The sequence below is a fragment of the Mucor mucedo genome, assembly GCF_025094135.1.
Source record: "Mucor mucedo strain NRRL 3635 chromosome Unknown EV154scaffold_114, whole genome shotgun sequence".
NCBI classification, from domain to species: Eukaryota; Fungi; Mucoromycota; class Mucoromycetes; order Mucorales; family Mucoraceae; genus Mucor; species Mucor mucedo.
The window spans coordinates 34,626-48,541 of record NW_026252398.1 but is presented as its reverse complement, the minus strand read 5'-3'; the positions used below and the strand labels follow the sequence as shown (position 1 = coordinate 48,541).

The window sequence follows — 13,916 nt, the reverse complement described above, 5'->3', positions numbered from 1 at the left end:
TCCCCAAATAGTGGTTATGATCTGACCAATCGGATAAAGACACAGAACCAATAAGGTACTCGCTCCATATTTTTTTTTTTTTTTGGCCCCCCTTCTCTATATTCATTGTTTAGTGAAAAAGAGAGAGAGAGCGGTAAGGAAGAAGAAAAAAAAATGAGGGATGGATCCTTTTTCTCTCTTTCTTTCTCTCTCTCTCTCTCTCTCTTTTAAACATCTTTATTTTCTTTCAAAGAATGACTTTACCTGAATCTACAGCAACTACACCTGCCATTCTATCTTCCTCTTCCACTAACCAAGGTGCACCATTGGATTCATCTCCGACTAGCAGGTAAAAAAAAAAAAAAATTGTTGCCAATTGGGGTGAATCTTAACTTTTTGTTTAAAAGCGTTGTATTAAAAATGGGAATTATTGGTGATGCGCAAATTGGGAAAACGAGTTTAATGATAAAATATGCAGAAGGAGCGTATGATACGGAGTATATCCAGACACTAGGTAAAGAAAAATAAAGGGAAAAATAGAATGGATTGTGGGGTGGGAACTGACAGTTATAAAAAAAAAAAGGTGTTAACTTTATGGAAAAGACGATTGTGATTCGTCAAACCGAGATTACATTTAGTATATGGGATTTGGGAGGTAAAAAAAAATAAATAAATAAATAATAAATGATAATATAAACAATAAACAAATAACAAGAGAGTATTACTATTTAAAAGGACAAAAGGAATTTGCGAGTATGTTACCTCTGGTGTGTAATGATGCAGTAGCGATTTTATTTACGTTTGATTTATCACGAAAAGCGACATTGAATAACCTAAAGGAATGGTATCGACAAGCCAGAGGGCTCAACATGGTAAATTAAAAGAACCCGTCTGGTACTGAAAAAAAAAAAGAGCTAATAATAATAATAACAATATGAAATAGAGCGCTATTCCATTGCTGGTTGGTACGAAATATGATGAGTTTGTTCATCTAGACTATCAAGATCAAGAGGAGATTACGGTCCAAGCAAGGAAATATTCGCGTGCTATGAAGGCTCCACTTGTCTTTTGTTCCACAGCAGAATCAATTAACGTACAGAAGATTTATAAATTGGTTCTAGCCAAAGTGTTTGATTTAAATTGCACTTTGCCTGAAATTACTGAAATTGGAGGCCCCATTCTTGAATATCATCACTGCTAGTTAATAAATTATAACTTTATTTTTTTTAAAGAGACCATGTAATGGGAACTCGACCATCGCTTAAGCTAGCAATTTTCTTAAAGGCAGCTGCACTCATATCAACATCCCCTTTTTTACATCCAGGACATGTATCTACTACTTTGAGAGAGACCGAACCATTGGGACCTTTGACGGTGATAGATTTACCGCAATAGCTAGATTTCATGATGGAACCAGAGAGTGCAGCCACCATTTGACTGTTGGTGTTTGTTTTACCGCAAGAACCTAACCCTACTTCATAATAAGTGCCTTGGCCAGACTCAGAGCCACGCGCAACGAGAGGGGCACTTTGGACACGAAACAACAAGGCTAAAAGAGTGAAAATAATGATACAAGCTTGCATTGAGACTAGTTAAAAAAAAAGGGAAAGGGATAAAACGGCCAGCGTTTAAAAAAGAAGGAAAGAAGGTAATGAAATGTCAATTTAGTCTCGGGACAGTATTTATAGCTTTTTCGGCTCGGTTCCCTTGAAAATAAGGAGGGGAAGTCCAATTCACGCATAAATTAGGCGGAGTTTTCTTGGGCTCTTGGATGGAATTTTCCCTTTTGGCTGTTGTGATATATTATATGTCAAGGTTGGGGGATCTGCAGTGAAAGAGGGACGGTTAAAAAAAAAAGTGGGATGGAACACATGTTGAAAGTTTGTCATTCAATTAAGTGAGTGAATATAGTCAGCATATTTTGACACATGAATATTCAAACTGGTCAAAAGTAGCACTAACAAAACGAGTACTTTCACGTGTCAAAAAGATATATAAACACACGAGAAAAAAAAAAAAAGAAAGAGAAAAAAAAAAAGTCTTTTTTTTTAATTGAATGTATTTCAATGTTATATAACAACAATGGTAGACAAAAAAGATTCTTCTACTCGATCAAACGACCGACCTTGTTCCTATGATTCCAACACGACCGATGAAGGTTACCACACTGACGACAAAGATGCCTTTGATGCTGAGATTCCCATTTTAAAAAGCCATCGCACCATGTATGTTTAAACGCTATTATTATTAAAAAAAAAATGCTAACCTTGTGTCGTACTATTATAGTCAGATCTCTTATTCCCCGTTAACTTATACCCTTACCATATCCATCATCATGTTATCGATTCATACCCTATTACGTCAGCCGTTTCCATGGGCTCATACATTTCCACCCATCTTCATCCTCTTTCATCTATTATTTCACGTGGCACATTTATCAGCGCATATTTTCAACTTGTTAAGGTTAGAACGCCATTGTATTGTCTATGGTACATGGTTGTACTGGACAGGTTGGCTCTTGGGCACATTTTTATTCTCGGAAAGACTGGTTTCCAACAGCACTGAATCAACCGTTCTCTTATTCTGGTTATTGATGCTCGAAAGAAGAAATGCTTGGGGTATTATTGTCTGGGAATTCGTCAGTCGATTAACTGCTACCACCACCACTGACACCACCACCACAGGCCAAAAAAAGCGTCTGTGGGAATCAGGCAGTATCAAATTACTAGTCTTTCGTATCTGGTGCCTGCTGGGTACAGGTAGCTTTTGGGGCCTCTTATATACGCTCTTGGCTAAACTGGATGGATTTGCATTTAAATACCTGTTACAAGTGCATCATATCATGAAACTGTTGCTGGTCAGCACTGTGGGAGGTCTCACCATGATTATCTTTTGGTCCTTTTGGACTTTTCAATACAAGGGCGTCTTGTGGCAAAAGGAGCTTCGACAAGGTGTCATTGTTTGGTACAGTGAAGGTATAGCTCACGCTGCTCAGGTCTTGTAATAATTATAATAATAATAAAATAATCCCCCTCTCTCTCTTTCTCTCTTTCTCTCTTTCTTTCTTTTTTTTTTTTTTATTCTCCATCTTTTTTTTTTTTTTTGTCTTTGCTTGCCTGATGAGCTTTCTTAATTTCAGGTAAACAACCTACGGACAGTATTTCATGCATGTACTCACACTGTTGTTATTTGTATTAGTCTGGGTGGGAAAAAGAACAAGCTTTCGAAAAAGACATTGAATGGAACAGATGATTACAAACCTTTATTCCTTTCTCACGTCACGCATATGCTTGTGAAGGGTAACTTTAGCACAATCACCGAATTACCAAAGTACATTGACCTGGATGAATGGCTTGCTTTCAACAGTAAGAGAGAGCGTCTGTAGTATCTTGTGCTTCTCGGAAATACTAATGTTAGCTATTTGTAATGTAGCGTTTGAATTCTTTAACCACATCAACATGTTTTATGGGTCTATTACGGACTTTTGCACACCACAGACGTGTCCTTGCATGTGTGCAGGCCCAGGGTAAGACGATAAAAATAAAGAAGAGAGGGAGAGAGAGAGAGATAATAACATAAGCAAATAGAGTGGAGTATGCGTGGGTGGATGCATCATCGAAAAAAGTCAAGTTGTCTGCACCACAATACATTGATTATATGGCATCGAGTATAGAAAATATGATGGGGGATGAAAGCCTGTTTCCAACCAAAGCAGGACGAGAGTTTCCTCGCGAATTTCTACAGTTAACGAGTCGAATATTTGGACAACTGTTTCGATTGTTTGCACATATATACCATCACCATTATGATAAAATCATTTCTCTGCATGAAGAACCTCATTTGAATTCATTGTTTGCGCACTTTATTTCTTTCTCTAAAGAGTTTGATTTGTTGGAAAAGAAAGAGGTAGCCCCTTTACAAGATTTAGTGGATGCCATGATAGATCATGGCCTTATTTCCTAAAATATTAATAATAATAATAATAATAATTATAAAAATGCCCCTTTCCACCACCCCCCTTCTCTCTCTCTCTCTTTCTCTCTCTTTCTTCATAAAAAACTCCCTTTTTTTTTTTTTTTTTTTTTTTTTTGCCCATCTTTTCAATGGTCAAACATTCAAGTCCACCTACAGAAGGAGAAATTAAAAGTCAACTTGGCAATGAAGTTTTAAACTCATGGACACAAGACAAAGTCTCTGCTTGGTTAGAAGAAAGAGGTTGGGGACAGTTCGTGTCTACGTTTGAAAGTAAATAAAAAAGATTTATGCCGTCATGTATTTTTTTTTTTCTTTTTCTTTTCTTTTCTTTTTCTTTTTTTTTTTGGTGTAACTTATCTATTCTATAAAAGAGCACAGGATATGTGGTGTACGTTTCTTTCAAATCACTTTGGCAGAATTAGTGGAATATTTACCAAGAAGCATAACAACTTATTGCGAAAGACGGAGACTTTTAAATGAAATTCGAGCTCTTGTTCCCTTGGGAAAACCCAAACTCAACACACCCACCAACGTAACTAATAAAAAATAAAATAAAAAAAACGGTACATTTCGATAGACGAATACTAATTCTCTCTCTCTCTCCTTCCCACTGTGACAGATCTCCATTAATACCAATCTTCAAGATTACAATAAGGGACAAGGAGTCACGACTCCCTTAGAAACAAGAGATAGTGGCATTGGTTATCTTTCGTCACCTTCTTCCCCAACCACTTCCATCAAGTCCTCCTCCTATTCTCCCAAAGCAGCATTTCACAAGATCAAGAACTCGTTTCGTGCTTCCTCTCCACCCATGATTAGTCCACCCGCTATCCCTGCCCGTATCTCTTCCACACCCGACAAAATATCCAAGTTTTGGGCCGCTTATCATCACTGGTCTCCTAACAACAACAACAACGCCAATAAAGAAAAGAAGCCCGCTCGTATCCAGATTACCGCAGATAAAGAAGTTTGGTACAGTTTAAATGTCTCGGATGTAAGAGACCCCTTGACCATCAAGCAACATATCCTTAGACGCATGAACTTGGAAGGAGACTGTGACGGGTATTACTACTTTCATGAAAATGGACCTGACCCAGGTTTGTAATTTCATAAAGCATTGTCATCACAACCATTTTTTTTATTAAAAAGCAACCACCCTCATCCTCCCCCCCCCTTTTTTTTTATTAGAAACCCCCATGGATCCGCAAGATATCATGTGTTTATGTGCCATGGCAGATCATTCTGCCTCTCAACGTATTTTAGTGCGTCCCGTTTATACTCACCTTACACCTGAACTAGGTAAATCCCCTACAGGTAGTCCTATTCGATCACCCAATTTTAGACCTTTATGTCGTAAAGCTGCACGAAGGCCTTATAAACAGAAAGGTATCCAACTCTCGGACCCACCTCGTCCTTGTCCTTCACCCCCATCACCACCACTACAACAACAACAGGAAGATGTGGCGTTGTGGGCAGTAGCGCCACAGAAACTATCACCTGTCCATCGAGAATACTGGGGTGAAAGACCACCTCCAGAAATTGTATTTAAACACATGGAAGATTATTTTGATAGTCAAGATTTAGACAAGGAAGTTGTGGTGGTAGATGAACCCGATTCACGTAAACGATTAACACATACGAAATCCATCCGACTGGTAGCGCGTGAAGCGAGTCGAAAATACAATTCACAGCAGCAGCAGCAACAACAACAACAACAACAACAACAACAACAACAACAACAGGAGCGAAACAAAGTGGTGGTTCGACGCAAGAGTACCAAATTATGGGGACAGAAAGTGATTGAGGTGAAATCATTACAGCGATTACCCTCTGTAAGTGAACATATTCAATTATCGCATACAGCGACCCATGATGAGAATACGATGATGAATCCAGTTCAGTGGATTCGAGGCAAGTTGATCGGGAAAGGATCGTTTGGTCGTGTGTATCTTGCTTTTAATGTGGCAACGGGTGAAGTGATTGCTGTGAAACAGGTGGAGATACCCAAGACGGCTTCGGATCTACTGGATCAAGATCAACATGATTGTGTTACCTCCTTGTATGCGGAAATCATGATGTTGCGTGATTTAGACCATGAAAATATCGTACAGTATCTAGGGTATGGTCAAGATGATGGTGAAGGTGTGGTGAATATTTTCTTGGAATACGTGTCCGGTGGTAGTATTGCATCTCGGTTAGCCTTGCATGGTGCATTTGATGAGCTTTTAACGGGTTATTTTACACGACAGATTGTGGCTGGATTAGAGTATTTGCATTCAAAGGGTATACTTCATCGAGATATTAAGGCAGCTAATATCCTCGTAGAAGCAGACGGTATTTGTAAAATCTCCGATTTTGGCTTATCCAAGAAGAACGATTATGATGAAGCGTATGATCAAAACTCGCGCATGTCGTTACGAGGGTCTATTTATTGGATGGCACCTGAGGTAGTGAAGAATGAAGCGTATAGTGCTAAAGTGGATATCTGGAGTTTAGGTTGTACCGTCATTGAAATGTTGACGGGTCAAAGACCTTGGATCTCTCTGAATCAAATTGCTGCCCTGTATAATGTAAAGTAGTAGTCGTAGCAGAGTGAAAAAAGGGGAAAGGCTCGATCTAATTTTTTTTTTTTTTGTTATGATTAGTTGGGAAGATTGAATACACCTACACTACCAGAGGATATTTCTGATTGTACGAAAGATTTTCTTACACAGTGCTTCATCATGTACAAGATAGTAGTTAAACAAACAAAGTTTGGGAGATTTATTCATTCTTTTTTTTATTATTTATTTTTTTTAGTGATCCTACTAAACGACCTACCGCCGCGGATTTATTACAACATCCATTCTTGACGAATCTAGACAAATCCTTTCAATTTAAGGATTACATGGATAGGGGCAAAATCTAAAAAAGAAAAAAACTCGAATAAAATTTGAACTTGATTTGAACTTGATTTGAACCACTTCTCAAACTTGAAATGAGTATAGAAATATTTTTATTTAGATAGCCGAGGGGACTTTGTTTAAGCAGTTTTCGAAATGATTTTTTAGAGTGTTAAGTAATGTTGATAAGTTGAGATAAAGGGGGCTTGATTACATTGCTTTCAGTTATTCTTTGCGAATTGGTTCTATGTGCAGAGACTTTTTTTTTTTTTTCATTCCAGCTACAAACTTTTTGGAACTTGCTGTGGAAAGTGTAGTTAAACCGTATACTGACTACACAGTCCAAAACACTAAGATTAACACTTTCGGTGTCTACATTCACTTGTATTTATATTACGTGTAAACATACTGTGAGCTTCGATCCATGATGTGCCAAAGCTATCAACAGCAATGAGTTAGAATACATTAATGAAACAATTTCTTGATCAAAATAAATATTTACCAACTATTTTACTGCTTTAATGGCTTCACTTGACTGCATAGTACATGAATTAGATAAAAGAGACGATCATTCATCTTGGAGCTGCGGCCAATAGTTTGGTTGTATAAAGAAGAAACTAAAGGGAAGGCTAGTTGTCGACGGCATAGGAAACCGCCCCAAGCTTCACAAGACCAAGCTCTGACTTGCTTGGGGGGGTTTGCAAGTGTTTCTATTTTAAGTAAAGGCTCAAACATTATGGATGATAAAATAGACAAATGAAATCATCCTGACATAAGCTTGTTTATCTATAAATAAAGCTGGTTCACACACTTTATTCTTCTCCTTTTCTTTTCCCTTAACATACTTATTTTATCGTATAAAAGTAACCGATCACATAGAAAGGTTAGTTAGTAATGACTCTTGTATTTCTTTGAAAAGAAGCTAAATTGAAAAAAGATATATATTGTGATATTGCGGGCTGCGGCTAGTCTTTGCTATAGGAGGGCGACCTCATAGGCAGAGTTCTTGAGTTTCTGAAACTCGCGAACCGTGAATAGCTGGGACTGCACTGTATATAGGTGCGATTATACTGGTCTGCTGGTCTTCTGGCCAGAATTCCTGTAAGTGGTATATAAAAAAAAAAACGCTTGAAAAGAAGAAGCTAGTAATCATGAAGAAATTGCTAAAGAAGATGAAAGGGTTGTTGGTGACTTGTGCGTCTCAGAAAAATGCAGGTTGCTGAAAGACAACACCCTGACATTGAAGAAAGACCCAGGTAGTCTTTCGGACATTCGGTTGCTGTAAGTAAAAGGCAAAGCTCAAAATCGGTTTCAAACCTTATTCATTTTTTTTTTTTAACCATTAGGGCAATCAACGATAAATTCATATTCGACAAAGACATTAATATGTCTGCCTCTAAATATTTTGGGTTAGAAGGCCACAAGGCCATCATATCAAGTCTAGACACCAAGAAACACCGTCCAAAAATCGGTACCAGAGCACATCAATGGTGCCAAGAAATTCTTGATGTAAGATGACATATATTAAAAGAAAATTTGATAGATGTAACGATTAATGTATTAAGTTTTTTTTTTTTCAAGGACCCACCGCGCGACTGGATAGCTTCGTTAGGTTTTGGTGGGAAGGTATTGTGTCAAGCGGCGAAAGAGAAAAATGATGTAGATATACATACCGCACATGTATTAAGCCAAGTGTAAAAATATTAACAAACAGTTTTCATGGGTTTTTTAATATCTTATTGACATTATCGTTGTATTTAGATTGCCATTATTTGTTCGCTTTTCTTAGGGACAGCCAAAGTGCACGTGGTCGCAACGTAAGATCTGTGATTTTGTTGTTTCAATAATCAAACCCAAGGTGGAGCTACCTTAATTATTGATAATATACGACCATTTTTAAAACACTGTATCATTTCCGAGCTTGAGGGAGTCAAATACGAATGGTAAGTTCAAACATATGATCCAAGTCAACAGGAATAAAACTTGTCATATTTTTAAGGTTGACATACCGGGTAGCTCTGCCTTCGGACGGGCAAATCATGATTCCAGATCTGGCTCTTTTTGTTGAGTTAAACTCAAGCACCAATTATGAGTTATTTTTTGTTGAAGTCAAAAGAAGAGGCAAATATCAAAACAGCAATCTGGAGAACGACTTGGTAAAGTTAGGAAAGGAAATGCCTACAGCATTGAATAAATTGGTGAAGAAAAGAGTAAGAAATCCTGAAGTTGCTGGATTATTAATTGAAGGTAATGTATATTGTCAAGTTACTTTTGATATATGATTATTAAAGACTCTAAATAGATACAAAGGTGATAGCCTATCAAATGACATTGAAATACGAGGGGCTATATCAAATGATTGAAATCAGTCGGTTCAATTTCACCAGAGACAATACTGACGATGTTTTACTGATACCTGCCATTATTGAAAAACTCAGTCAGATAAAAGAAATAGTGTATGAATTAATGGATACCTAGCTTCTACAACCAAATATACAAATATCGATAAGACATTTTATATTTGGGATCTTAATTTATTTATTACAAAGATAATGAATAAATAATCAACTATTATCTTATATTGCCAATTACACTTGACAAACAAGTATGCATCTTTTACAGTAACCGTTGGATGATCTGATAAATAAGTGTCTCGTAATACTAAAGATTTATTAGAATACTCATGCTCCCGATCTACTGATATGGGACAACGTTATCTGGAAACAATTCTAACGAGTAGTATCCATTTGACCAAGGCGGGAAACAAAGTATAGATCTATTCCAAAACCAGAAAGGTTGACTCATCATTAAAACTCAGGAGAGTTGTGCAATATAAAAAGGATCAATTATTTCATAGCAGCAGAGTTCTTTTAGTCTATTTTGACCCCTAATAAAAATATACTTTTATCTCATTACTTTTCTATGTAATATTTTGTCAAATACCACAACAGGGTCTCACGTCTTTATGAATTTAAAAATAATAACGGACATTAATTTTTAAAACTGTTTTCCAAAACCCCTTGTAAAAAATAAAAAAAAAAATTCGCAATTTTTTAATACGTTGGAGGTTTTCAACGATCTAATCATCAACATTGGAAATGGTCTGCCCTCGTCCCGCACTCCAATGGGGTCCTCACATTGTATGGTCTGCCCTCGTCCCGCATCTTTGTTGAGCTTAGTGGTAAAGTACTTGTATGGTCTGCTCTCGTCCCGCATCTTGTACTTTATTTTCTAGACCTGATGACAAACAAATGTCTGCCCTCGTCCCAGATTTGTTTGAGAAAGTTGTAGCCTCTCCTTTTTTTAAGATAAGTATTCAAAAAAGAACTAGAAGCATTTGTTTTGTCACTAACTTTTTTATATAGTAGAAAGACATTATTGATTTCCCTTTAAAACATACGAATACTCAAATGTACTTATGAAGTTAGATTATGCCCATATTTTGTTCTGCTGTTAGCTTAAGCCCCACAAATAATTTAGCTGGTTATTTCCCAAGTCCTATTGTTACTGATTCTCTAACGATGCCTTTATCTGGTGTTGTGCAAAATAAATAATATCACGATCCTGTTTAGATTGTGAGCATTTTACATCTGATTACAAGCAACATTTAGTGAAATCAGAAAATACACATCATTTTTAGATCAATTTTATTTAACTCATTATGACATTTATTTTATTTCAAAAAGACAAAGTTTTTAGACATAAAGAGACAATCATTTTCGGCTTGGTGCCGTTAATTTCTTGGAAAGTGACATTTATATTTTTGTTAGGGGCATTGAGTTTTTTCAAAGTGACAAAATTTACCGTTCTCACTGTGCCCTAATCTTCCAATGTAATTCCAATGGAGAAAACATTCTTGTCAATAAAAATAAATAGTCTCTTACCAGGTGATACCAAGACTTGCCTGGTCTATACTGAAACGACTTTAATTTGTCTTTTTTGAGCAAGTGTGCAGTACTCCCATCAACAAAGTCACCGTAAACCTTAATTTTTTCTCTAGTCCGCATAAGAATACAAATGGAAGGTACAACACTCATAGAACAAACCTTAACAGCTAAATTTGATGCACATCTTAACCCAGACAACCAACCTCGGCAATTCACTCTTCCGAACCACAAGAAACAGTACTAGTTTACTTCTGTCAGTCATGTACTGTTTTGCAGTAGTATCTCAATTAAGAGCTGAATTAGATTTGACTGGAGAACTGTCTAAAGTAAATGTATGACATAAACTCCAATACAGTGGCGAATAATCACGTAAAATGACTGCTGTCCCGGATCTATAAATACAAATGTACCATTATACACATTTTGATAAAACGATGTTACAAAAAAAAAAGGTTTGAAAAAACAGAGTTTCGTATGTTTTTAGAAAGGAGTGTCGCACTTTTTTAAAAAAAAAAACCGTGTCGCACAGTTTAAAAAAAGTGTAGTTTTATATATATGCAAAAAAAAAAACATCGCATACAGTAGTCGCCAATGGGCGATTTTTTTTTAAAAAAAAAAGTTAGACATGAATATCCATACACACGGTATGTCACAAAACTGTTTATTAGTCATGATAGAACATGACGTTTTGTAAAGAGTGAAATGCTATCCTCTCGATATGAAGGAAAAGAGAAACTCCGCCTTGTGATTTACAAATGACATATGTTGTATTATAGACACACTAAAGAAAAGAAATATTTTATTGTAAAATAGACTTTTAATGTAAATGAGAGTTATGTTTGCTATCTTGATAGCCAGTGCAAGCATCCCAATTTCCCAAAGAAAAATTCTCGACGGAACCCTTTTGAGGTCGAGTTAAAGTGAAATCTTGATCCTCTTGCGGTGTCGCACTTTCTTTAATTTTTTCTGCACGGTCCTTTCGGTTCTTTGCCAGTAGTTTGGAAAATTCATTCCATGGTAGGTCTACAAAGGATGTATTGGACGGTGTAGTTGTGCTAGGTTCTTCACTGACCAAGTTGGGAACCGTCTTGATATGTTGCATTAATTTATGTCCAGGATCCATTTTTTGTTGTAGTTTGTAGTATAAAAAGTGTAGAAGACGAAAAGTTATAAAAAGTGTCGGCACTTATATATCTTTTTTTTTTTTTTTGCAGGATTTTCTCTTTAGAATTTGTTTAGCTGCTTTTTTTGTTTCTGTTTCAGTTTACCCCACAATAGTGTTTTACCCTTTCTTTTATTTGCTTAGTAGTTGCGGAGGAAACATGGGGGATTACACAATAAATAAAAATACCGATAATGGCTAACGTTAGACCCTTTTCTAATACGTCAGAGTGATGCTTTTTAACTCTAAATGTATGAATTTCTAATTTTTTTTTTATTTCTCTATACACAATTTTAAATAATAAACAAGATTTTTTTTTTTTTACTCCCATTCGATGGTAGCAGGAGGCTTGGAACTAATATCGTACACAACACGGTTCACACCCTTCACTTCGTTAATAATTCTAGAAGAAATACGCTTCAAGGTCAAGAACCATTCAGCGCCAATCATGACATCAGCAGTCATGAAATCCGTGGTCTCGACGGCTCTCAAGGCAATGACTTGTTCGTAGGTACGCTTATCACCCATGACACCTACAGCCTTAATAGGCAATAAAGCAGCATAAGCTTGAGAGATTTGACGATAGTAACCACCCTTCTTGATTTCCTCAATATAAATGTTATCAGCCAAACGAGCGATCTGAACTTGTTCACGTGTGACTTCACCGAGGACACGAATAGCGATACCTGGTCCAGGGAAAGGATGACGCCAGACTAATTCATCATCGAGACCCAAGAGAGATCCCAATTTACGGACCTCATCCTTGAAGAGTTCACGCAAGGGTTCGATCAATTTGAGCTTCATATCGGCCAAGAGACCACCGACGTTATGATGGGTCTTGATGGTAGCAGAGGGACCCTTGAATGAGATAGATTCAATGACATCAGGGTATAAAGTACCTTGCAACAAGTATTCAATTTCTCCACCACATTCCTTATCAATGATAGCAGCCTCAGCTTCAAAGACCTCAATAAAGGTGTTACCAATAATCTTTCTCTTCTTCTCAGGGTCAGTGACACCAGCAAGACGATCCAAGAACAAGTCAGAGGCATCAGCAATCTTGAGGTTAATACCCATCTTATCCACCAACATTTTCTTGACGTTAGCACATTCGTTCAAACGCATGACACCGTTGTCAACGAGAATACCATGGAAACGATCTCCGATGGCTTCGTGCATTAATTTAGCAGCAACAGTGGAATCAACACCACCAGAGACAGCACCGATGACACGACCGGTAGGACCGACAAGAGCACGAATACGAGCAATTTCCTTATCGATGAAGGACTCCATGGTCCAAGAGGCATCACATTTACAGATATCAATCACAAAGTTCTTCAAGACGGTCTTACCGATGGAGGTGTGAGTGACTTCAGGATGGAATTGGATACCGTAGAAGGGCTTCTCGGTGTGAGCGACAGCGGCAAAGGGAGCGGTCTTGGTATGACCAATGACTTCAAAGCCAGGAGCGGCAGCGGTGACTTGATCACCATGAGACATCCAAACTTCGGCCTCACCGTCCAAGGAGTTGAAAAGAGCGTCCATCATGGGGTTTTGAGGATGCTTGTTCAAATTGAGCATGGCATAACCGTACTCACGGTGAGTACAACCTTCTACTTTACCACCCATCAAGTTGGTCATCTCTTGGAGACCATAACAGATACCCAAGATGGGAACACCGTAGTCAAAGACAGCAGGGTCAACACGAGGTGCATCGGTATCGTATACAGAGTAAGGAGAACCAGATAAAATGATACCGGTGGGCTTGAAATGAAGATCGGCCATCTTTTGTGTACAAGGTAAAAGTTCACAATAGACACCAAACTCACGTACACGACGAGTAATCAAGTGAGAGTATTGAGATCCAAAGTCCAAAATGAGGACAGTGTCAAACATTTGACTCACTTCTTTTAAATTGGTAGTAGCCATGGCTGAAAATAAAAAAAATTAAAGGTGGAAAACAACCAACAACAATTAAAAAAAATATTTTTTGACAGACAAGTTTCCAAAGAGAAAAAAAAAAAAAAAAAA

General features: G+C 37.3%; 9 protein-coding genes across 9 annotated transcripts; 6 read left to right on the top strand and 3 right to left on the bottom strand.

Moving 5' to 3' along the window:
* Nucleotides 1-84: 84 nt before the first annotated feature.
* On the top strand, nt 85-1,180 carry EV154DRAFT_605855 (P-loop containing nucleoside triphosphate hydrolase protein; the record flags this gene model as incomplete). Its single annotated transcript, XM_051607498.1, has 5 exons — nt 85-328; nt 387-493; nt 563-634; nt 715-851; nt 923-1,180. Exons 1-5 carry the CDS (start codon nt 234-236, stop codon nt 1,178-1,180), a joined length of 669 nt encoding a protein of 222 aa, XP_051453531.1. The 5' UTR covers nt 85-233.
* On the bottom strand, nt 1,176-1,631 carry EV154DRAFT_522229 (RlpA-like double-psi beta-barrel-protein domain-containing protein-containing protein). The gene has a single exon (XM_051602975.1). The coding sequence runs from the start codon at nt 1,560-1,562 to the stop codon at nt 1,206-1,208; it is 357 nt and encodes a 118-aa protein (XP_051453530.1). The 5' UTR covers nt 1,563-1,631; the 3' UTR covers nt 1,176-1,205.
* Nucleotides 1,632-1,996: 365 nt separating this feature from the next.
* Nucleotides 1,997-3,011, top strand: EV154DRAFT_522228 (uncharacterized protein). Its single transcript, XM_051602974.1, has 2 exons — nt 1,997-2,204; nt 2,266-3,011. The coding sequence occupies exon 2, from the start codon at nt 2,315-2,317 to the stop codon at nt 2,981-2,983; it is 669 nt and encodes a 222-aa protein (XP_051453529.1). The 5' UTR covers nt 1,997-2,204; nt 2,266-2,314; the 3' UTR covers nt 2,984-3,011.
* Nucleotides 3,012-3,038: 27 nt separating this feature from the next.
* Nucleotides 3,039-4,333, top strand: EV154DRAFT_522216 (Mob4B protein-like protein). The gene is made up of 4 exons (XM_051602973.1): nt 3,039-3,118; nt 3,178-3,344; nt 3,412-3,505; nt 3,567-4,333. The coding sequence occupies exons 1-4, from the start codon at nt 3,099-3,101 to the stop codon at nt 3,940-3,942; spliced, it is 657 nt and encodes a 218-aa protein (XP_051453528.1). The 5' UTR covers nt 3,039-3,098; the 3' UTR covers nt 3,943-4,333.
* On the top strand, nt 4,083-6,862 carry EV154DRAFT_567916 (kinase-like domain-containing protein; the record flags this gene model as incomplete). The annotated part of the gene is made up of 6 exons (XM_051606046.1): nt 4,083-4,224; nt 4,326-4,486; nt 4,574-5,051; nt 5,143-6,524; nt 6,600-6,679; nt 6,754-6,862. The coding sequence occupies 6 exons, from the start codon at nt 4,083-4,085 to the stop codon at nt 6,860-6,862; spliced, it is 2,352 nt and encodes a 783-aa protein (XP_051453527.1).
* Nucleotides 6,863-7,806: 944 nt separating this feature from the next.
* On the top strand, nt 7,807-8,643 carry EV154DRAFT_522205 (uncharacterized protein). The gene is made up of 4 exons (XM_051602972.1): nt 7,807-8,117; nt 8,183-8,345; nt 8,418-8,530; nt 8,598-8,643. Exons 2-4 carry the CDS (start codon nt 8,223-8,225, stop codon nt 8,623-8,625), a joined length of 264 nt encoding a protein of 87 aa, XP_051453526.1. The 5' UTR covers nt 7,807-8,117; nt 8,183-8,222; the 3' UTR covers nt 8,626-8,643.
* Nucleotides 8,462-9,561, top strand: EV154DRAFT_522202 (uncharacterized protein). Its single transcript, XM_051602971.1, has 4 exons — nt 8,462-8,530; nt 8,598-8,779; nt 8,836-9,083; nt 9,139-9,561. Exons 3-4 carry the CDS (start codon nt 8,876-8,878, stop codon nt 9,312-9,314), a joined length of 384 nt encoding a protein of 127 aa, XP_051453525.1. The 5' UTR covers nt 8,462-8,530; nt 8,598-8,779; nt 8,836-8,875; the 3' UTR covers nt 9,315-9,561.
* Nucleotides 9,562-11,488: 1,927 nt separating this feature from the next.
* EV154DRAFT_522200 (uncharacterized protein) lies at nt 11,489-11,861 on the bottom strand. The gene has a single exon (XM_051602970.1). It carries the CDS (start codon nt 11,844-11,846, stop codon nt 11,541-11,543), a length of 306 nt encoding a protein of 101 aa, XP_051453524.1. The 5' UTR covers nt 11,847-11,861; the 3' UTR covers nt 11,489-11,540.
* Nucleotides 11,862-12,140: 279 nt separating this feature from the next.
* EV154DRAFT_470888 (uncharacterized protein) lies at nt 12,141-13,872 on the bottom strand. The gene has a single exon (XM_051597863.1). The coding sequence runs from the start codon at nt 13,812-13,814 to the stop codon at nt 12,207-12,209; it is 1,608 nt and encodes a 535-aa protein (XP_051453523.1). The 5' UTR covers nt 13,815-13,872; the 3' UTR covers nt 12,141-12,206.
* Nucleotides 13,873-13,916: the final 44 nt, after the last annotated feature.